Below are 23,055 nucleotides of genomic sequence, written 5' to 3' on the forward strand. Positions count from 1 at the left end.
GTTTTGGAAATGAATTAATGTCCTGAATTCTAAGCTACATAAGAGAAGCATCATTAAGCAGCAGTTTTCTTGCCAACTGATTTTTTTTTTTTATATACTTTTTTTTGGAGGACATGAACACACTCTTTGTACAGTGTGTTGTATAGAAAGGGGGCTTAGTACAGTGGCTGCATGCAGCCTTTAATCTTTACATGGAAAAAGCAGGACTGTGACATCTGTGGAAGCAGAAGTATTTATGGCCCAGATTCCTTTTTTGTTGTTTTCTTTATTTTTTAGAAATAACAAAGTGATAGCTTTGATGTGGAAGGCGAGCAGAAGCTTGTATGTGACATAAGAAAATGAATTTGAAAGTTGAACACATTCTTTCATTTCCCACTAAAGAGTGGGATTGTTACAGCAGCTGACAGTTTGGGCTGCAATACTAATATATCAACAGTTCTGCCTACAGGGAACCAAGGCTGACCGTAATGAAAAAATTATGCTTGTGTTCTCAGTGCCCTGTGTGACATGGGGCCAAGCAAATGCAAGCTAGAGAGTGTTTACTGCCGATCAAGATCGTACAAGAAGGACATGAGGAAGAAATAGAGGAGAAGTCCATAGTTTTTATCCCCCTTGATTTTTAAAATCTTCTCTTGGTGGGACCCTAGAGTGCTTGTCATGTGAGTGAGTACATATGCAGGGATGAGTAATCCATCAGGGAACCTGGTATCTCACCAGGCTGGGCAAGAAAGCAATGATGGCTTCCTGGCTGTATAGTCCATGAAGGGAGTTTCGCTGTCTTCTTAATTCATCTATTGAAGCATGTTCTTTGGGTTTTCTCCTGACAGGGACAGCAATAAGCTGTCTGAGATGCAGCATAGATGGAACTGAAACGGCTCCATCTTTGGCTTTAACTGATGTCACAGCTGAGTAATTTCTTGAGCATCTCTTTTGGCAGGTGTTCTTCCCTTCTCACCTGCCCCCCCCATAGACTGGGGAAGCCATAAGTACGTAGGATTTTCTTTCCCGCTTCTTTTGGGTTTAGTTGTGTTTTTTGGGGTTTCTTTGGTTTTGGGGTGTTCTTTTTCTTTGTTAGTACTACTGCCGATTAATAGCAGTAAAATAAATCGTATTGAAAGTAACTCGGAGGTGTCTATTGACGTAGGTCTCACTCTGCATGGTATTTAATCACTTTTAGAAAATTTACTGGAGCAGAAGCTATAGCTTTATTTACTAAATGTATTTAAGGGGACATACTGATGTAGCCATGCCAATCCTTTAACTCCCTAGGGCTCAGGATGCTTATAACAGTAAAATAGCTCCTTCTACCACTTTCCTAGGTAAAATAAGCTGGCATTGGATCTGTTCAGGCAGTTTGTCAACATCAGCTTGTGTGAGGACGTTGCCTCCCTTATGCTGGCACACTCAGGCAAAGGAACTAGAACTTCCGTGCAGTGAGCTCTGACTCTGACAGATTAAACAAAGCAAAACTGTCTGTTCCCAAGCAGCCTGGGGCTAGATGATACAGGCTCATACTGTGGTACTTTCTATGAAAGAGCATGAATGGCATTTGCAGCAAGCAGGAAGCTGGAATTTTTGTAACTTAAGCAGCACTTAAACGTCTAGAAAAGTTGCATGTGACATGCATGAGGGCAGATGTAGAAACCAAGTATAGGAGATCTGTTCGTCGACAAAAAACCAATGTTTTGCACGTGTCACTATGGACACCAGTTTGCCTCTTTTGACAGAATATCTTATTTTTCCACTTCTCCCCTTTAAGTGAGGAATACAGACCTCTTTTTAAGTTTATAACTCACACAATGGCTGACTCCAGTCACTTATTTAAAAATAAGCTTTTCAACTCTACATCCCAGCATTCATCACTTTGCATTTATGAATAGCTCCTGTCACCATTCTGATATGCCAGAATGAGTCTAACTCTAGTATATCAGTCCATTGAAATGCCTCTCTTTCATTATCAGGTTGGTAATCCTGGAGACCCTGGTTCCCGTGGGCCTGAGGGAAGTCGGGGACTGCCGGGCATGGAAGGGCCACGAGGCTCACCTGGACCACGAGGCTTGCAGGGTGAACAGGGTGCCCCAGGTCTGCCTGGCAGCCAAGGTCCAGCTGTAAGTACTGTTTTCCTGTAATTGGTATCTTTTGAATGCTTAGCTGTCACGCCACTCCTTTTTTTTTTTTTTTTTTTTTTTTTTTTTTTGCATCAGGAGATGCGTACACATGCAATACCCACGTGCCACAGTAGAGTTTGAAATACACTGCACCTCACAACAGACACATTTGTACACCAGAGAAATGATTTCTCAGGGCTGTGTGCAATTAGGTCCTTGGGCCCTCAGCTTTCAGTTCAGTTCCCTTTTCTTACACCCACCCCACTCCTGCAGTGCACATGAAACCATGTTTGACATATTGGTGTATCACACATGGTATTTGCCTTGCTAGTTGACTTCAGCTTGCAGGGACTGGAACACCTTTTATTGACTGCTGCACTGGTTTTGGCTGGGATAGAGTTCATTTTCTTCATAGTAGCTTGTATGGGGCTAAGTTTTGGATTTGTCCTGGAAACCGTGTGATAACACACTGCTGTTTTGCTTACTGCTAAACAGTGCTTACGCAGCGTCAAGGCCCTTTCTGCTTTTCTCACTGACAGTGAGTAGGTTGGAAGTGCACAAAAAGTTGGGAGGGGACACAGCTGGGACAGCTGACTCCAAGTGACCAAAGGAATATTCCCTACCATATGACATCGTGCTCAGCAATAAAACCAGGGGGGAGGTTGGCAGGGGGCCACTGCTTAGGGGCCTGACTGGGCATTGGTCGGTTGGTGCTGAGCAATTGCTTTAATTTTCATCACTTATCTGCCTTGGGGTTTACTTTTTTTGTTATTTTCCCCCCTCTTTTCCTTACAATTTCTTCTTCTTCTTCTTCTTAGTTTCAATTTATTAAACTGTTTTTATCTCAACCCGTTAGTTTTCTCACTTTTACCCTTCTAATTCTCTCCCTCATCCCACCGGGGGGTGAGTGAGTGAGCGGCTGAGTGGTGCTTAGTTACCGACTGGGGTCAAACCATGACACAACTGGGCAGCGTTTTTTGCATCAGGCACACTTATAAATGTGTTATTAAAATGCACTGTGTTATTAACTGTTTTTTTAACTATTGTTTTTTTAATTCTAGGGAAAAGAACCAACTGATCAGCACATTAAGCAGGTTTGCATGAGAGTTATGCAAGGTAAATATGCTAAAAAGTATTTGATGTTTTTTGTGCATTTAAATCAAAATTATCTGCTGCTGTGGAAGCAACAAAGATTCCCCAAGTCTTATCAAGAACAAATAGCGTGACCTCAGCAGTGGACCTGGCAGAAAGTCTTTCCACATGTGAATGTGGACGCAATATGAGAGAATATGAGAAAGAAGTCCCTTATTCATATTTACTTTGCAGCCTCATTGACCTGTTGATTCCACACTATTACTGTAGTAACCAGGCCATAGACCAAAGTGCTTTTATGAAATACATATATTTTATGTACAAACCACTTGTTATGTTTACATATATAAAAGCACAGGGCTTCACTGAAAGCTTGTTTTGCCATTTGTATTCATACACTATGAGATTACAACAAACTATGTGCAAAATGGGTAAAAAAAAAAAAAAAAAAAAAGGAAGGGTGCAGAGAGAGGCTTCCTGGAGATAACATATCACAAAATGAAAGCAATAGGCAGATGTTCTAAACCCTAATTATAGTTGCTTAGTTCTTCTTAACACACACAGAGATGTGGAGCTTTTCTAAGACAGTTGGGTGCATGGGATTTACTGAGTTTAAAAATTTATGCTACCCTGTAAGCACAAGACTTTTCAGTACTTGCTATTAAAGATGTCCTTTGGGATATGGTGCCTTTGTAATGTTTAGAGTTTACCAGAATGAAATTGCTGCTCATGATTTAATCTAAAAATTCTCTGTAGTCATCACTCTTCTTGATACTGCCCAACAGGTTATTTTTTTTAAAAAACCTTTCTATAAATAGGATAAAAAGTCCTAAAGGCCTCTTAAAGTGGCCTTTTGAAAGACAGCAGTGAGGAGGATTATGGTGAAATCAGATATGGTGTTTGAATTTATGCATAACCATCAGAATTAGCAATGAAGAGAAGGGTATAGGAAAAGTAGACTGTCTTCATTGCATCCTTCTTGAGAGGCCCTGAAATTGTCAACGCTGTCATGTTAAAAAAAAATCAGTCCCAGTGGGTCCCTGGGATCTTGTCAGCTTAAAGACAATTCTAACTGAAGCTCCTCAGTAGGCTTGACCTGCAGAGCGCTATCCCCAGTCTTCCTTATATACCTGCCCACTATAGCTACTATTTTATTTTGGATCCTGCTCCACCTCCCCTTTCCCCCATCTCCTCTAATATTTCTTGGTTGTGGACACGAAATAACTATGTCTTGCCAAGTCATGCAGACTTCATAACAAATGTCATATGGAGCTGTATGTGGCTGTATCCAGAGAAAGTTATTTCTAAGACACGCTTAGAAGATGCATTTAAGGTCTAGAAAAGAAAAATAGAGAGGACTGCTCTCGTGCTATTACAGCAGTGGCCTGAAAGGGGGAGAAGAAAAAGGGAATAGCTAGCTTTGATAATTCCAAGGAAGGCAAGCTGATCCTATGCCTAATAAAGAGCAAAGCTCCTGCTTAAGAGATCAACATAAAGTGTTCAATTATTTATCAAACTTGAGATCACAACCACGAATTTGAGGGTTTCTTTCCTCAAAAAGAAGGCTTGCACTTACCAGGCCAACATAGATGACTGCCCTCGTGCTTTTTGCTGTTTCTTCTTGCAAAGACAGGTCTTGACGGGATTAACAAGTAGTAATGAAAAGAGATATTTTCTCTTTTAAGAGGCGGCAATTGCATGAGTAAGCTTTCTTACTAGATGGTTGAAATTTAAGTTATATAGAAAATTATAATATATAATATAAAATTTCTAAACAAGCCTTATACATTTGAGTCATTTCAGCCTGCAAACATGAAATTTTTAAGATACAGGCTTCAGAGTGACCAGCTTCACAGTGTGCCTATGCAGTTAGCCACTGGTAGTACTAAGGTGGTCTTATATATGTACCAGACTAAAGAGTACTGCACATAAAGAAGGCACTGAACTGTAAGCTGTCAATTTCTAGCAGAGAATACACGTTCTTCTTCACTGAACACAGGAATCTCTCCATTCAGGTCCACTTACTGCTTAATTCTGCCCTGTTCATTGCAGAACAACTGGCTCAGCTGGCAGCCAGTCTTAGGAGGCCAGAATTTGGTGCTCCAGGTCTTCCTGGCCGACCGGGGCCACCAGGTGCTCCAGGCCCTGCTGGTGAAAATGGCTTCCCAGGACAGCTTGGGCCCCGTGGCTTGCCTGGCCTTAAAGGCCCCCCCGGTGAGATTGGTCGTAAAGGTCCTAAAGGTAAGAAATTCTGTAACTACTTTTCAGTTGTTGACTGCCCCAGTTTTTTGTGGTGTGTGACCCCTGCCCACTTTCCCCCTCCTTTGGATTACAGGTTGTGGATATACATTGTACATAGTGAAATCCAAAAAGATCTGGAATTAGGAACCTATGCTGTTTCCTTTAACTGTTGCCTTGGTTGTCCCAGTGATTAAAGGGCACGTTGGCCTGGCCTCAGCAAGACTTGTTTATAAATCTTTTTTGTCATCAAACCACTTACACAATATGAGAAAGGACAGGCATCTACCTTCAACTAGAAGCAAGCAGCTGAGTCAGATTCCTAGTATTAATTCTTCCTCTCATGGACTTTCAAGGTTTCTGTTTTTCATATGATGAAAAGTTCCAGCAGTGATTCTCTTTCCTCCACTCCATCTGGTTGTGGACCTCACTTCTGCAAGACAAGCAGTCCCAAAAGGCAATGTAAACAGATTCATTCACTAATCTCTAGCCTACTTTTCTAAAGTCTATCCACAAGTGACTGAAAAGAATTTGCCTCTTACTTAACTATAATACTTGAGCCTGTTAACATCACTAGAGCCCATTAACATCACTAGACCATGTACCACAATCTGTTGATTCTTTGGAAGGACAAATCCATAATAAAATGGACTTACCTTATACTTTACAAAAAATCTTTGATCTAAAATAATCTCTTTTGTTCCTGAGAGGCTTTATACTCCTCCAAAGGATTATACAGTAGAATTTTCTGCAAAGTCTTATGACCACTATGTATGTATTAGTTTCTATTCAGCAGTGATTTCGATTTGTTTTCTTGAAGGAAGGCTTTATTTTAAAATTGTATTTCTGCACAAAGCTGGTCTGTCGCTGGATTAGAGTGTTTACTTTTGTCTCAAGCTTTATTTGAAAGTAAAATTGGGGAAACCATTGAGAGAAGAAATAGAATACAAAGCAAACCTTAACAGCATTGTTGCTAGAGCTCTGTTACTGTTTTCACTTAATGTAATGTCATCTGTATTCACAGAAGCAACAAAAAATGGAGATACAAAGGTGATCAGATACTCTGAATTTGATTCAGCACACAGCAGACTGCACTGTGTTAATATTAAAAAAAATTAATAAAAAAATATACAGAGCATAAGAAAACCCCAACAAACAAGATGCTTTGTTTCCTATCATAATTGTCATCAAGTTCCAAGTTATCTTACAGTAAACCTTGAAATACAATTACAGATACAAGAGAAGTGGTAAATTCTTTCACGTGCAAGAGCGATCATGATGGTACATGGCAGGCAACCTGAAAACAATCTCAGTGCTTCACTCTGAGTTACCTGGTAGTTACCAGAGTTCCACAGAGGTCACAGAGATGAACTTACTTTCTCCATCCATTTGGGAGCTGTCTGATATCAGAGCAAGAGGAAAAGGGTACCTAGGACAAATGATAAGAGGGGAAAAGGAGGAGGATGTTGAGAATGGTTTAGAAGGTCACGGTAAAGAGAGAGAAACACAACGTGTTACCATGAGAGAAAGCAGAAGTTACAAAGGTACAGTGATTTAACAGCATCAACAACAGCAGAGTCAAAAAGGGGTGGCTCAAGGAAGATTACAGCGACTTTAATGAACAATCTGGGATAGTGAAGGAGGGCAGAAACAGAAATCGGTTGAAGTTTGGAGTAACCAGCAGTAAGCACTATTCCAAAATGTTCAGTAGATGGCAATATTGGAAGTATATATGGGTAACCTGACATCAGTGCCTCCAGTAGCTGTATTTAAAAGACAGGCTGAATCTCCATGTCAACTAGGCAGTCTGAAGCATAGAGATAAGACTCCTCCTCTAGTACCCTGTGTGCATCTATCTTTTATTGAAATTTGGACTTTTGTACTGACTCTTGTGCTCCTTTACATAGCTTCCTTGTTTCCTGCTGTGCCATTTCCAGGCAAGCCACAAATTCTACCAGTCTATTCTAAGCTTCCTCACTGCAGTACAAGAAAGTATGGAAGTATAAAGTAAAGTTAACTCAAATATTATTAGGCATATACTTCTGACTTTTGACTTTCAGGAAAAAAAAACCCCAAACGATCAAGAGTTTACGTATGGCATTCACAAGTGGTAAATATACGTACTCTTATGGAATATGTACAGTGAACAGAATCTGAACTTTACAACCAAAACAACAAAAAAAGCTTCCTCTTAGTAAGATATTTCTTGGTTGGAGCAACATAAGAATTTGAATTAAAGCTGGATGCCCACCGAAGAAAAGTGTCCATAATACCAATATATAAGAACAAAGTTCTTCCTTTTACTTTTATGAATATGGGTGTCAACAGAATACTGTGATCTGTGCAAGCCAGCTTCTCTTTTGTTCTCTGCACTAGTTGTCTCAAGGACCAGCACTTGAGAAGTTTTACTTCTTAGCTGAGTTCACATGGTCTTGCAAAAGCCCTTGGTCAGTAACCTGTCTGTATTCCAAAAAAGCCTGTATAGTTCTGTGAGTTTGGTTTATTTCTGTTATATAGGCTATGACATATTTCATGTGGCACTTACTGTCCAGCTCCAGGTGGGGTTTTTTGTTTGTTTTGGTTTTTTTACCCTCCAGCATGTTTACTTCTGAATATAACTCAAATGTAGGGAAAAAACCAAACAAATCCCAAACATCTTACAAGGACATGTGTCAGGACATCATTCAAAGATGCTAAGAATATATACAGCCACCCGAATTCTCTGCTTATTAACCATTCAACTCTGAGAGGGAGCTTACTGAAACATACTTCAAACAGCCTGTAACTAATGTTTTGTGAATTTGCTATAGGTGAACCAGGAGAAAGAGGAGAAAGAGGATTTCCAGGCAGAGGACTGAAGGGTTACCCTGGACCAAGAGGTCTTCCAGGTAAATATGAGAGGGTGAGGATAAAGAAGAAATGTAGTAAAAATTTATTCAGAACTGATACCTCAGGTAGCCTTGAAAAGATAAAAGGTGTTCATCAAGCAATAAAATTTCAAATAACAGTACTTCATAATTCTTACTTCATATATAATGACACAGTCACAAATCATGATTAAAAGCTCTTTTACTACAGAGCTACCACCCTATTTATCTCAGTGTGGAAAGATTAGGAAAAAATTATAGAAAGAATTAAAAAAGAAAAGAGGTAATCACACAAACACATATATAAATAAATGGCTTCTTTTTATATAAATATATATATTTATACATATAAATCATAGAATTCTAGAATCATTTAGGTTGGCAAAGACCTTTGAGATCATCAAGTCCAACTGTTAACCCAGGACTGCCAAGTCCACCACTAAACCATGTCACCAAGCACCATGTCACCAAGCACCATGTCTATGTATTTTTTTAAATACCTTCAGGGATGATGATTCCACCAGCTCCCTGGGCAGCCTGTTCCAATGCTTGACCACCCTTTCTGTGAAGAAATTTTTCCTAATATCCAATCTAAACCTCCCCTGGCACAAGTTGTGGCTGTTTCCTCTTATCCTGTTGCTAGTTATGTGGGAGAAGAGACCTCCCCTCCCCCCCCCCCCCCGCCCCCCGAGTCTCCTTTTCCCCAGGCTACACAACCACACTTCCCACAAACTGCTCCTCATAAGACTTGTCTCATAAGACACACTCCAGCACCTCAGTGTCCCTCCTGTAGCGAGCAGCCCAAAACTGAATATAGGATTCGAGGTGCAGCTTCTCCAGTGCTGAGTACAGGGGGATGATTGCTTCCCTAGTCCTGCTGGCCTCACCGTTTCAGATACGAGCCAGGATGCTGTTGGCCTTGGCCACCTGGGCACACTGCTGGCTCACGCTCAGCCAGCCATCAACCAGCACCCCCAGGTCCTTTTCTGCCAGGCAGCTTTCCAGCCACTCTGCCCCAAGCCTGTAGCGCTGTGTGGGGTTGCTGTGACCCCAGTGCAGGAGCCGGCCCTGAGCCTCACTGAACCTCATACAGCTGGCCTTGGCCCATTGACCCAGCCCCCCCTGCAGGGATCATTCTCCCCTGCAACTTGGTGGTGTCTGCAGACTTACTGGGGGTGCACTTGATCTCCTCATCCACATCATTGATAAAGATACTGGACAGAGCTGGGCCCCACACTGAGCCCTGTGGAACGCCACTTGTCACCGGGCCATCTGGATGTAACCCCATTCACCACCACTCTGTGGGCTCAGCCAGCCAGCTTCTTACCCAGCAAAGAGCACACCCATCCAAGCCATGAGCAGTCAGTTTCTCCAGGAGAATGCTGTGGGAGACAATAAAAAGTAAAAAGGCTTTACTAAGGCCCAGGTAGACAACATCCACAGCCTTAACTTATCTATTAGGCGGGTTACCTTGTCATAGAAGCAGATCAGGTGAGTCAAGCAGGACTTGCCTTTCATAAACCCATGCTTACTGCACCTGAACCGCCAGTTCTGCTGCATGTGCTGTGTGATGATGCTCAGCATGACCTGTTCCATAACCTTTCCTGGCACCAAGGTCAGGCTGACAGGCCTGTAGTTCCCGGGATCTTCGTTCTTGTTCCAGCCCTTGTTGTAGATGGGTGAAATATTTGCCAGCTTCCAGGCAATGGGGACCTCCCCGGTTAGCCAGGGCTGCTGATAAACGATGAAGAGTGGCTTGGTAAGCACTTCCCCCAGCTCCATCAGTACCCTTGGGAGTTTATATATATTTAAAAATAAACAAAAAAAAGGCTTCAAAATGCCTTCATAATTTAGGACGTTCAAAATACAATTCTTCTTTATTTTCATGGTAGTTAATTGTAGTGTTATGTCATAGGGGTCCAGGACAGATTCTGATAAATGCAGCAAAACTGGCCTCTAGTGGCCAGTGAATGAAAATAAACATGTTCTTTCCATCGCTATCTCATACATGCATGTTTCTGTGTGTGTGTGTATAAATATATATATACAGAAACTATTAAACCACCAAAATTTGTTCTCTTTGTAAAAAAGAAAAAAAAATCAGTGTAGTATATACTGATACCTAGGATGTCTGTGAAACTCAAGAGCTGTCGTCTTTGGAAATTTATCAATGCAAGGGGCTTACTAAAGTCACTATATTTCATCACTTTGTTGAAGATTTAGAAGTAAAAAGAACCTTTAGTGCTCAGGAGTTCCATTTTATACATCTATTTCCTCAACACATCTGAATGGAGAATAAAAATAAATTATTGATACGTCTCTTTCCAGAGCGCTAACATAACTCTGAAGTAGTAAGTAGCATCTACACCTTCATATGCATCACCAACAGGGTTGTCTGCAGTACTGCAACCAGTTATACTGCATAGCTTTTTATAGCAGCAGATCTGCACCAGTACAGCTGGACAGGACTGGGATTGAAATTTCATTGCTGTAGATGTGTAAACACAGCCTGGTTGTCTAGGAGAGAAAAACTGCCCCTCTAAGTAGGCACGTTTCTGGGGAAGCCACTGAGAGCAGTAAAAAGCCACCTTCACACAGCTTTTAAGAACAGGATGTTCAGTAAAGCTACGTGTATACTAAACAAGTCACATGCTGCCAATTTTTAGATCTGCATCCACTTTTTCAGGTGAACCAGGCAAAGCCAGTTACGGCAGGGAAGGCCGCGATGGTGAACGAGGTCCCCCTGGGATGGCTGGTCAGCCTGGGGTTCCTGGCCCTCCTGGGCCTCCTGGCCCTCCTGGGTACTGCGAGCCCTCATCTTGCAGAGTGCAGGCTGGACAGAGAGCTGGGAAGAACATGAAAGGGCCGTGAATGGGCACCACAAGTGCCACGAAGTGCCAGCATCAATTTACTTCCTGCACAGACAGCTGAGGAAAAAGAAATACAAACAAGGAGACACCTTTCAACCAAGGTTTTGGTAAAGCGTTTTTAACACAGTGTTGTACATGCTTTCTAAAGATGTACTTAGCAACACAAGCTGGAACAATGGTGCTTACAGAAATACACAGGTGATGCCTTCTGGCTCTTTCTCCTTTTTGAGGAAGGGGGCGGGGGGCGGGGGAAGGCACTTGTCTATTTTTATGTTTACTTTTTTTTAATAAAGAGTCTCTGTGATTTCTCCTCCTCCCCTGCTTAATTCCTACGTATGATGTACAGTGAAATAACGTGTCTTCAGCCATCAAATAAAAAAGGAAGAGTTTATTTACGTCAGTTGTAGCTATTCTTTTACGCTTGTAAAGTAAATTCCAGGGCACTCCTGAGCAAATCACACTTCATACACAGTCTTTTCATTGTATGTACGTCCTGTACAGGATATGCTATGCCTCCTTCAGCTCTTCAGTTGCAGAACCACAGTTGGGAGGCTGTTCTTATGAAAACCTGCCACCCCTGATGCCTTTTATGCTGTAAATCTCTGTACAGGTATGATCCCCGGGTTCTAATGAATAAGCCATGTGGAATAACCTCTTCACCTTCCACTCCAATTTGTGTTGCATTCATAGTTTCGTACAAAGCCTATTCCAGCTTGCCTCCTTCTATGTGAAATTAAAATAAAAGGCTAGTAGCCACTGTCAAGGGAATTTTAAGTCCCAGAAATACAGAAGTTTTATAGTAGAGATTACAGATCTTGAAGTAATGTCTGTGGTTATACAAAACCCAATAAATGTTTTAACTCCCTATATGCTTTTGTATGTATGGTTACATTCAATACCAGTAAAACAGAACAGCTAGAAGACAGCCATTAGACATCCCAAGTTGTCTTTTATAGATAAAGTCAATTTTTAGAGGAAAATGTGCAATGTGGATATTTTGTTTCTCTCTGTATAAATTAAACTATTTGTGGTTTTGACTTTACCTTCTCTGAAGTGTATTCTCTCTCTAAGACAACAATGAAACCATCCTGTGATGTTTCCTTTCATTTTGCTATTAGTCATCCAAGTTTTCAAACACAAACTTTGGCACGCCTGCTTTAAGCATCGAGTTTTCCCCTAGCCCTCAGTTGTCTGCTTATGTTCAAAATAGTTGACTTGCATGCCATGTGAGAATATAAAAGAAATAACAGGATTAGTTGAGCTATGCATTTTACATGTAATGTACAAGACAACACTAAAGGGAAAGGTACTGGTATAATACATGCTTTAAAAGGAATTATCGAAAGAAGTAATAGATAAGCCTTCCTGAAACTAAACCTGATGCTCTACCTGCACCCAAAGAGCTACTTCTCTAGCACCTCCTGTGTTGACAGAAAATGCCTAAATAGAGATCACTTGGGAGAAAAATGTCTGATAAAGCTGCCTGCTAAAAGAAAGTATATTTGCACATTTATTAGAAACTTTTGAGAATGAGTTAAATGGATTAATCTTGGTAATCTTTTTATACCCCTTGCACAGTCCAGTATTTTAAATGATAAAATACAAAAGGTGGAATCTTTACAAATTAAGTTTTATCTTACAGGTGCCTACCGCTCTCTTGATTGGTTCCACAGAAGCAGCACTGGGTGAGATATCAGGGAAAAGATGGAGGAATAAAACAGGCATAAAGAAATGTGCCATCCTGCCCAGAGATGCTGGGCACAGCTCGAGACAGAATGGTTTTTCTGCACCTCCAGTTTGGCTGAACTCTTGTAACCGACATCCCCTACGTTAATATTACAAGAAGCCATCAGAATAGATGAGTGCAAAGGATTTCACTCAAACAAATCCAGACAACTGCATACAAGGTGATTAGCTTGTTCACATAATATATATATATATATATATATATATATAAAGCTGATCTCTAAAGTTTTAGAATTAGGTCAGTTAGTTTACTGACAGCAAACAAAAAGTTAGTGGTAATGACAAAGTGTAGTTTCACCAGCAAACTTTTATTTTGACTATAAAGTGTGTAAAAGTGTTAAAAAGAAAAAAACCCTGATAACAGAATGAAAATATTATTTTCCATAGGTAATGCATAAACGTAATGAATCAAAAGAAGCAAACCCCCCCCGACGTTCAAATACAAATGTGAAGTGCTTTAAAAAATACAGTCTGAAAAATGCATAAAGTTTCACAATGGAAAGGAACTCATGTAGGAGAGAAAACATTCATATGTAAAAACCAAATAAGAATTATTACAATCAAACAAATTCAACACTGAGGGTCAATTCAATGCAGAATCTATATAAGTGGATAGTTTAAATTGTGACAGATCTTCTGCCATCAAGCTGACTTGAGACTTTTAACTTAAAATACAGAACCAAAGAAGAAATCCTCAGGCTCATTGTAAGTCATTATGGGACATACTGGTTAATCTAAGTATTTACCAATTCCAAATCTTGTGCAAGAGTGGAAAAAATTTTATCTGAAGAAGTGCAGACCATACACCAAAAAATATCAAGAATGACGTTTTTAGCAACAACACATTCAAGTGAAGATTTGGAAAATAAAGACAGGATTATGAATTTAAAAGGAAGGTGTATCAACTATGGTGATACAGAAAAAAATAGTGCTAGTTTAAATAAATATATTTAGAAGGCACAAAGCAAAGAGACTGAGAGGCTTCACAACCCATGGGCAGCGTGCCGCCCATTCTGACCAGATGCTCCTGGAATCCCAGTGAAGTCCCAAGTAAATCTTGTTCTCATCTCTTTCTGGTTCAACATCATAAAATGCTATAAGATTTTTTTTTTAATAAAAGACTATTTATTGAAAAGATTTTTGAATAAAAATCACTTTTACCCATCAGGATCTCTGTCACCACTCCTAGTTCTGGAGTTTTAATTGCACCATGATAAATACATGTTTTAGCTCCTCAGTTACTTAGGCATAGGCAGGACCAAGAGAAAAATGTTTTAATAACTGTCCTCAAAACGACAACCAGTTCATAGAATCGTTTAGGTTGGAAAAGACTTAAGATCACCGAGTCCAACTGCTAACCTAACACTGCCAACTCCACCACTGAACCATGTCCCTAAGCACCACACCTACACGTCTTTTAAATACCTCCAGGGAAGGTGACTCAACTGGGCATGGGAAGCTATCACGGATGGCTTCCCTGGGCAGCCTCTTCCAGTGCTTGACAGCCCTTTCAGTCAAGAGATTTTTCCTAATATCCAACCTAAAAATCCCCCGACGCAACTTGAGGCCATTTCCTCTTGCCCGATTGCTTGCTACCTGGGAGAAGAGACTGACACCCACCTGCCTACAGCCTCCTGTCAGGTAGCTGTGGAGAGCAGTGAAGACCCCTTTGAATCTCCTCCAGGCTAAACGACCCCAGTTCCCTCAGCCGCTCCTCATAACATTTGTGCTCCAGACTTCACCAGCTCATTGATAAAGATACTGAACAGAGCTGGCCCCACGCTGAGCCCTGGGGAACACCACTTGTGACCAGCCGCCATCTGGATGTAACTCCACCACTACTCTGGGCTTGGCCAGCCAGCCAGCTTCTTACCCAGCAAAGAGCACACCCATCCAAGCCTTGAGCACCAGTTTCTCCAGGTAAATGCTGTGGGTGATGGTGTCAAAGGCTTTGCTAAGGTCCAGGTAGACAACACCAACAGCCTTTCCCATCCTCTAGGTGGGTCACCTTGTCATAGAAGGAGATCAGGTGAGTCAGGCAGGACCTGCCTCTCACAAACCCCTGCTGGCTGGGGCTGGTCACCTGGCTGTCTTGGATGTGCCATGTGACGACACTCCAGGTGATCTGCTCCATAACCTGCCCTGGCACCAAGGCCAGGCTGACAGACCTGTAGTTCCCTGGATCTTCCTTCTGGTCCTTCTTGTAGACGGGCGGCGCATTTGCCAACTTCCAGTCAACTGGGACCTCCCCAGGTAGCCAGGACTGCTGACAAATGATGGAGAGCGGCTTGGTGAGCACCTCCCCCAGCGCCCTCAGTACACTGAGCGACACAATCCGATCTGATATTTTAAAATGGTGACTGCAGTGCTTTCCCTACTAGGCTAGTAATAAGTATTAGTAACACTGCTGCTGAATACTGCAGTAAGAAAAATACATATGTTCTACATCTATGCATTACATCTATAGAGAGAGTTTATATATAAGCTTTTCATCACAGCCATCACTGGGTTCAAGCAATCTAGTATGAACTGCTGCCAAAAACCCCTCTTGTGAATGTTTCACAAAGGCCAAAGTGTCTTTGTAGCCAAAGGAGCTCTACAGCACAATTTGGAAGTCCTAAATGAGGCAAGAAAGCCAGGCTAGGGAGGGTTACGCTAGATTTTACCCAGAGCCAAACACCAATCTACACCTAATTTCTTCTTCCTTCAAAAGGGGAAAGTGTCAAGACATGGTACTTTCAAGGTTACCTGAAAGACCGAGTGAACAAGAAACCTCAGTTTCTGAGACAGCAGTGTTGGTTCCTCCTAGCAGAGCACGACAGTTGCGCTTCATGTACAAATGCTTCATGTACACGCCGCATTTTTGCAAATGTTTTTGAATTGCTCAGATCATTGGGTGAAGTGTGTTTGCTTGACTTGCTCATCACTGTATTACTATTTGGCCGCGTAGCCTCTGCTTCCTTTATACTTAAAATACAGTCACTGCATCTCTTCTGCTCATGGGCCAGAGGTAAAGCAGAAAGGTCTCAGTTTTGCAGGCCATGTTCCTCCCATCTGATTTGTTACAGCTTCAGTTTTATTCCTCTTCCCTCAAACCATTGTTTTACTGTTCTGTTTTGCCTGTGGCACATGCATTCAAAGGGACTAGTAAAAACTGTGGCAGCTTTAGACAATACATGAAGCAAGCTTGCTGAAGCCACTATAAAATTTGAAGAAAGATATCAAGTGATCACCTAACAACCTTTAAAATGCCATTGACATGAGAGTTCTCTTTTTTTTTTTCTCCTGGGAGAGTTAGGCAGCAAGAGAACAATGAAAGTACCTAGTTACCCGAAGTGAAATAGTTCAGTAAATTAGTTTCTTGAATAAAAGTGATTACCTCATATTCAGGTGGGAAAGTTACCTGCATCTGATTCAGAGAATACAATAACTTCCATAAATATTAGATAGATAGATAGATAGATAGATAGATAGATTAAGGACAAGGTTTTTGACTTTTCTCCCCTCCAGACTGTAGAGCCCTAAGTTTCACCAGCCTGCAGGAAGCACAACCCTGACGCTGGTGTGGTCAACGCCTTCCCCCGAATTCAGCCGCCCCAGGATGGCAGCCCGGTGCCAAACACTCCCCAGGGCTCGCTGCCATGGCTTTGTGCCTCTCCTCTCTCTCATTTGCAATTGCATCCTCCCTCACATGATTTGACATGGAAGGAAAGGTTGTCATCTCTGACAGCGCCACAAACAGAAAGAATGTGAAACATTTCCATCTGGAATCCTATTTCATAAACACAAAAAGCAATTTTCTATCCACTTAATACATTTCCATTGAACCGAACCTTAAATGTTGCAAACCAAAAATATATTGAAGAAGCCGTACTGTAATTCATTCAGTGACAGCTGCGTATCATTCAGAAACGAAAGAAAACAATAAAATAAGGTATGTCATTGAAAATCCTTCAAATATACTGACTGGAGACAGAATATATTTACATTGAAACTGCAGTAAATAATTAAAAGCATTTGTGTTTATAGAACAGCAGACTCGGAGATAAAACTGCTAAAAGACATGTAGACTACATGCTTTTTAGCTATAAACTTATTTTGGTCTAGAATCTGTAACATTTGTTAGCAATTAACATTTCTTTAAGGTTTCATGAAGCTTGAGTTTTCCACTTAAACACCCACCAAGGCAAGGTCACGGTTAAAATTGTTCTCTGTGGCCTACACCCACTTAAGTGCATGGAGATGGATTTAAGCACCCATCCAGTACAGTCTAGTTGTAGTGGGCATTACAGATTTCACAGAAAAATTGTGTGTCTTGGCACATCCAAAATCTAACAAAACACGATATAAAAAAACGCAAATCAAAAATTTTTTGATTCCTGAGATACTTCTCATGTTCTAACATGTCACATTAGAGCAGTGGTTCTACTGCATCGGCAAAATGTAAGCTTAGGGGCTGGCTTTACTTAGTATATTTGGAGAAAACAAGTTTATAAAACACTAGTTTAGTCCATGGGGTTTTTACAAGACTTTCATGTAAACATTACAGAAAAAGAAGAAAAAAAATTGAGTGTACGCTGACAAGAAAAATAGTGTTTTACCCTTGTGAAAAACAAGCAGCGCCAAAATATTTTGTGTGATTATCCATTAATTTAAAAAATATGCTTATTTAATAAAGCTGTGCATATCTAACATTTGTCATAAGCCACAATCATAAAGCACGAAGGATGGATGATACAGTCAATCCCGTTTTCATATCATAGCGCTCTTCTGGCACTGAAACCAAATCCAGTTTACGACAGAACTATTGGTTCTTAAAACGTTACTAGGCTGCACTGCTACTCGGTCATACAGAGTATGCTGTTGTGATTTTTATTAACCATAGCAGGCTCCCTGCTCCCCGAGAGACAAACATCACTACAATGGACATAAACGATGCCTAAAAGCGGGATGTCCCACTACTGCATGTTCTTCTGTAACGTGTATATAAAAATCACAAACAAAATCTAATCAATATCACCTGAAAATAATTACCCAAGAAAAGCAGTATTTCTGCAAATACTACCATGCGAAACTAAATGGATTTCAGTAAAAACAAAACCAAACCAAAACCATCTGGCTCAACAACAAAATCAGAGACACTGCCGTGAGTCTACGCAGCACCGGGTCATTTCTTACAAATTTAAGCCTGGGCTTTAACCTTTGTACTGAAATGTGTTTTGAACCCCACCGTGTGGACAAAAGGAGGTACGCTGCAGCATCAGAAACGTTTCCCTCTTACAAGTTTATTACTTTAGACAAACTGAGTAGTTCTGTACGTAACTATTTGAAGAAAATCCCAACACATCCTTAATAGCTGATAAAGCAATCTCGCCATTAAATACAATAGTCTGATCCTGAACTAGAACAAAGTTTAGAGAGCTTTTAAGAAAGGTTTAAAACACTTTGTTGAAGATATTTCAGTTCGAAGCCCTGTTGTATGTAAACATTCCCAAATCAGAAAAAGACCTTATGCAACTGGAAAAAATAAACCTCCTTGTTTAATTCCTTGCAATGCTTACTGCACCACAGACTGTTCAAAACAGATACAAAACTGATAAAGCAAATTGCAAAACAGACTAGCACCCCTGTGCCCTCCTCTTCCCAACAACTAAGACAACATCAGTCTGAAACCATAAAGAAATTTCAGGAGGCAAATAGGAAAACCATGCAGAAGCATGTTTCCAGCTACATTTTGCTTTCAATTGTAAAAATATAGAGTAGGAGAAAACCAGCGTGAAGTAAATGGTAAATGTAAGCTGAGATTAATGCTGTTCTATCCCAGTGAAGAACACGGCATCTTTAAAAAGGTATCGAGATAGCCCATAGGAAAAAAAATACCTGTTTTCTCATGTGAGAAAATTAAAGCGGGCTTTTAGCAAAATAAAAAATAATGCAACAAGATAATTACCAAAGTTACCTGCAAATCAATTGAAAGTGTTCAAACACATTTTAAAAAGACCTTTAGATTTGAGCCTATAAAAAGAAAAAGGCATCTGTAGGAAACATAGCTGAAAAAATAAAACTTCTTCAAATATAAAAAGTGTTCTGCTTTCTAACAAGTTCAAGTAAATTAACATACAGCAACTGCATCTGGCAAGTAACAGACGCTCGGTTCCAGCTAGCTAAAAGCCCCAAAATATACACATACCACTGACGCGGCGCAACAGTCCGTGCACAGCCTTCCAGGACGGGGCCGCGTCGAAACTTCTGTCACGTGGATACTCCTTACAAGACAGCACCCTTTTTGATATTATCACAGAAAACGAAGTTTAAAATTAACTTATGAAGTAAAAAAAAAAAAAAAAAATAATAAAAAAAAATTATAGATTTTTACATATATTGGAATTACTAGAGAAGTAAAAAGAAATCGATGAAAAAATGTTCATGCAAGATACCTGACCAGCAGTTCAGTTGACTGAATGGAAAAGAGTAGGGGGCCTGTTCCCCTGCCGGTGTATAGACACCGATGTATACGTTGGTGCAGGGCCCCTGCCTTGCCTTGCCGGGCTGGCAGACCGTGGCCCGGGCAGCCGCAGGTGCTCCAGGACAGACAAGTCGCTTTTGAGCCGCCTCACCCGTTCGCAGCGTTGGCCCAGCCGCGGCACCGCACACCTGAGGGCCAGATCCGAAGGTGGTCACCGTCACAGAGCACACCGCAACGCGCTGCAAGGGCACAGGAGATCTGGAGCGAGCGCGGCGCGCTTTGAGCTAAGCACGGGCAGGACCACTTGCTCCAAAGGCACGTTTGCCCCAGTGGGATGGGTGCCCACCACTCGCAGAATGTGCTGGCCTAGGGAAGGGGCAGTCATTGCCTCCCGAGGGACAGCGAAGGGTGAGCAGAAAATGAGGCATGAGGACTGCGGTTCACCTGTGGGCTTTGAGCTCTCCGTCCCCATCCTCACGAGGGATGGACAAAGCACCCTGACCCCGCCAAGGGGCCCCAGCCGCAGTGCGCGCTACAGCTTGCACATTCCCTTCAGGAGATGGCTGCACGGTACAACACGTTTTCTGCTGTCCTCCTTCCTGCTGCCCTCTCCTGTCCCTGTTTACTCTCAACCTCAGACCCCTGTGTTTAACATCTTTTTTTAACATTTAAACATCTTTCTTGTGGCAAGCGCCGCCATCCCTCCGAACACCTGATCACCATGTGAGGTGGGTGTGCTTTCCCTTTCCACACGCGTGCCTGGAGGCTTGCCTGCCCTCCCCGCTGCCTGGGCTAGCTCTGTCACCCCTTGCACCCATCTTGCTCCTCAGGTCCAGGCGCGAGTGCTAGCAACTCTATTCAGAACAAATGCCAATGTGTTTCTTCTTTTTTTTTAAGACTCCCCCCAGTCATTTTTTTAAGCAAAGCCCAGAATTCAGCAGATTCATGTCCCTCAACAGCTTCTCTGGAACCCCAGCGTTCCAGTCTGGGTACGCTCCCCTGGCGGCTCCGTACTGCTCAGGCACGAGGTCACCAAAACCACTTCCCTGCCTGACGAGAGGATGACTGGCTTCCAAACGACAGGGCAAGAGCCCTCGGCAGCGCTTTTGTAATAGCGGTTCTGTTCTGAGGTTGTGGGTTACAGCTGTCCATGTTCTTTCGATAGCACCTTCACTTCCTATTGCGCTGTAGCAAATTCTGTAGAACTAATCTAGAATCAACTGCTTCCCAATAACCAGGAGTGAAACTTTGGCCAGCCCTCCTCCCTCCTTTTCAGAATCAGCCTGTGCGTGATCGATTTTCTCCATCTTGTCTTTTGCTCAACCCTTTGAGCTCTATAGGATTTACAGTTTGTTTGTTCTTCACTGACAGTGTCTGGTTCTGTGAGATTTACCGAATATCTGCAAACTGCACGCATGCAGTCGTGCTCTCTGTAGTGCACCTTTCCAAGGAAGACTGCATTTTTTTCTGAATTTCTCTTGAACTCAAGTCATTTTTTTGCAACCAGTTATTAGGACCTGTGAGTTTAGCTTTCTACTGTTTCCATGTTCTTCTCAAGCTTATTTTGGCACATGATTATTGCAGAAGGAAGAGGAAAACTGTGCCATCAGTAAGATTAGAGGCTTGTGAAGTTCCTTCTTTGACTGTCTCACTGTGTGCCCACAACCCTCTGCTTTAAACAAGGGGTCATCTTTGCTCTAAGCAGACGTAATGGCAGAGTAGCTTGATTACAGGCAGTGATACCACATTTACTAAGTCCATGTAATGGTTAGAGCCAGCCACGTAACAGTTAGAGCCAGTTCTCAGCTGGGAACATCAACACCACCTCCTAGCAGTTTAATATCTGGAGTATATGTAACCATGACTAAACAAACATACAAACCCTTAGTAGGGACAACGTCCAGTCAGCAGAGACGCTTCTCAGGGCTGCTGGTGATTTTTCCAGTCAGTCTGAAGCTAAATGTTGGATGAGATTAGAGAGATCATAAATGCTTCTTCGTTTCCTTCTTTGACATGTAGGAAGTGACTGAAATGGTGGGTAGCGTTCGTGATGCGTGACACAGACCCGGCTCAGGTGGTGTGCTGGAGCCTCCTCCAGGGACGTGAACGTTTAGTCTAAACAGAGTTCCCGGCGCTCCAGCTCACATCCTGCATTCGTCATGAACAGGTATGCTTAAAAACTTCAGAAACACATTTCATTTTTTCCATTTAAACTTCACCACCAGCAAGAAAAATAAAGCCAGCTTACATACCGAGGCATAGAAACTGTCTTAAGTTATAATAAAATATTTTGTTTGAAGAAAGAAGCTTATGAAAATTATTTGGGCCTATTTTCTCCTCTAAGCAAAATAAATATGAGAAACTTAACACATGGAATGCACTCTGGAAAATATATGTCATCATTTCATAATTACGACACTGCAAATAACATAGAGAAAGGCTCAGTTCCGTGCCTTATAAATTATCTATATACCATGCAGTGTCGAGGGAAAGAAAAATGCACCAAGTATTTCAAAGGTTAAATTAACTTGTTGAGAGGAGTGAAAAGTGACTGTGAACCCAAGTGTCTGGGGCAGAGGGGTTTTATTTCCTGCTGGCGTGTGACCGAGTCTGTGAGACGTGGTAATAGCAATCTGCTGGGTTGCACCTCCCGTTGGGTCCGGGTGGCCCCTGCGGTCCGGGGGAGCCTGGTGTTCCTGGGGGGCCCGGCAGGCCAGCAGCTGGTAAAACAAAGTCAGAATTAGCAGAGCCCTCGCCAGAGCGTGTGCAGTGCCCCGCGTTTCATCGCTGACAGTCAGCTGCGCACCAGCTCATCTGTGAGAAGGCAGGTGGGTCTGACCTCACGCTACAACCAAGCCCAGGAGGAAAGGCACGGGTGTAAAACCGGCGTGCAAACCAGGAGAAAGACCTGTTAGTTCATAAACGACAACAGCAGAAATAAATCCGAAGAATTGTACCTGCAGGGCCGGGTGGTCCAGGGTTACCAGGCAGTCCAATTCCAGGCTCGCCTCTCTCCCCTTTCTGTCCTCTATAACCTACACAGAACAAAGACATAAAAATAAGAGTGCCCTCTTATTATAAACAGTGATCTTCGGTGCATCTTGTGGACCGCAAGTTATCAAGACAAATGTAATTAGGAAAACACATGCTCAATTCTTTTTCCGAGACTGGTATTTTTTACTGAGACAGCTCTTAAGTTTATAAGTTTATTCTGGAAAATACGAGCATTCCTAGCAGTAACCATTGCATCCTCTGCCAGAGGACTCTCACTGTGTTCATACACTAGTTGGACCTTTACCTGAGATTTTAGGTTACCTTCCTGAAGTTCCTCTAGTAAAGAACCAAATGTGTGTTCTGCACCCGCGTTACCTGTTCAACGAAGTGATGTACCGCACCAACTGAAAGGCCATCTGGCTTCTGACCAGCCCTCCTCTAACAGCCCACAAACTGCGCAAGGCTTTGCCCTCTCCGCTCTACGTATGTTTTTATGTCTGCACTTTTGAGACTATAAACCAGTAGCTCTATGCCCAGATATTCCCCGGTACGTGAGAGAAGACCCACTCCCCCTCCAGCACCACGTGGAATGAGGCATCTTTAGAGACTACGCAGATTTTGGGTTCTAGCATGCACCACCTAACTTCGACCCAAGTGGCTGTATATTGTTAATG

General features: G+C 42.0%; 2 protein-coding genes and 1 long non-coding RNA gene across 6 annotated transcripts in view; 1 reads left to right on the forward strand and 2 right to left on the reverse strand.

Moving 5' to 3' along the window:
* Positions 1-13,103, forward strand: part of COL9A1 (collagen type IX alpha 1 chain) — a 75,011-nt gene extending 61,908 nt beyond the window's left edge. The window contains exons 34-38 of one of the 2 annotated variants that reach the window (XM_056343501.1): positions 1,962-2,108; positions 3,170-3,224; positions 5,253-5,441; positions 8,249-8,326; positions 10,992-13,071. In XM_056343501.1, coding sequence (XP_056199476.1) covers positions 1,962-2,108; positions 3,170-3,224; positions 5,253-5,441; positions 8,249-8,326; positions 10,992-11,176 — 654 coding nt within the window. In that variant the 3' untranslated portion in view covers positions 11,177-13,071. Of the gene's footprint in view, positions 1-1,961; positions 2,109-3,169; positions 3,225-5,252; positions 5,442-8,248; positions 8,327-10,991 lie in introns of both variants that reach the window. The other variant, XM_056343500.1, reaches the window with a different exon arrangement.
* LOC130151346 (uncharacterized) lies at positions 5,303-10,983 on the reverse strand. Its single transcript, XR_008822555.1, has 4 exons — positions 9,476-10,983; positions 6,770-6,867; positions 5,728-5,871; positions 5,303-5,435 (listed from the first exon to the last, which is right to left on the reverse strand). It is a non-coding gene; the product is annotated as an uncharacterized LOC130151346 (long non-coding RNA).
* A 920-nt stretch (positions 13,104-14,023) lies between the features above and the next one.
* The window catches only part of COL19A1 (collagen type XIX alpha 1 chain), a 203,154-nt gene continuing 194,122 nt past the window's right edge, over positions 14,024-23,055 (reverse strand). For all 3 annotated transcript variants that reach the window (XM_056343496.1, XM_056343495.1, XM_056343499.1), the window contains 2 exons: positions 22,345-22,422; positions 14,024-22,107 (listed from right to left, as the gene is read on the reverse strand). In XM_056343496.1, the coding sequence (XP_056199471.1) occupies positions 21,971-22,107; positions 22,345-22,422 (215 nt within the window). In that variant the 3' untranslated portion in view covers positions 14,024-21,970. The remainder of the gene's footprint in view (positions 22,108-22,344; positions 22,423-23,055) is intronic.

This window comes from Falco biarmicus, chromosome 6 (assembly GCF_023638135.1).
Source record: "Falco biarmicus isolate bFalBia1 chromosome 6, bFalBia1.pri, whole genome shotgun sequence".
Lineage (NCBI taxonomy): Eukaryota > Metazoa > Chordata > Aves > Falconiformes > Falconidae > Falco > Falco biarmicus.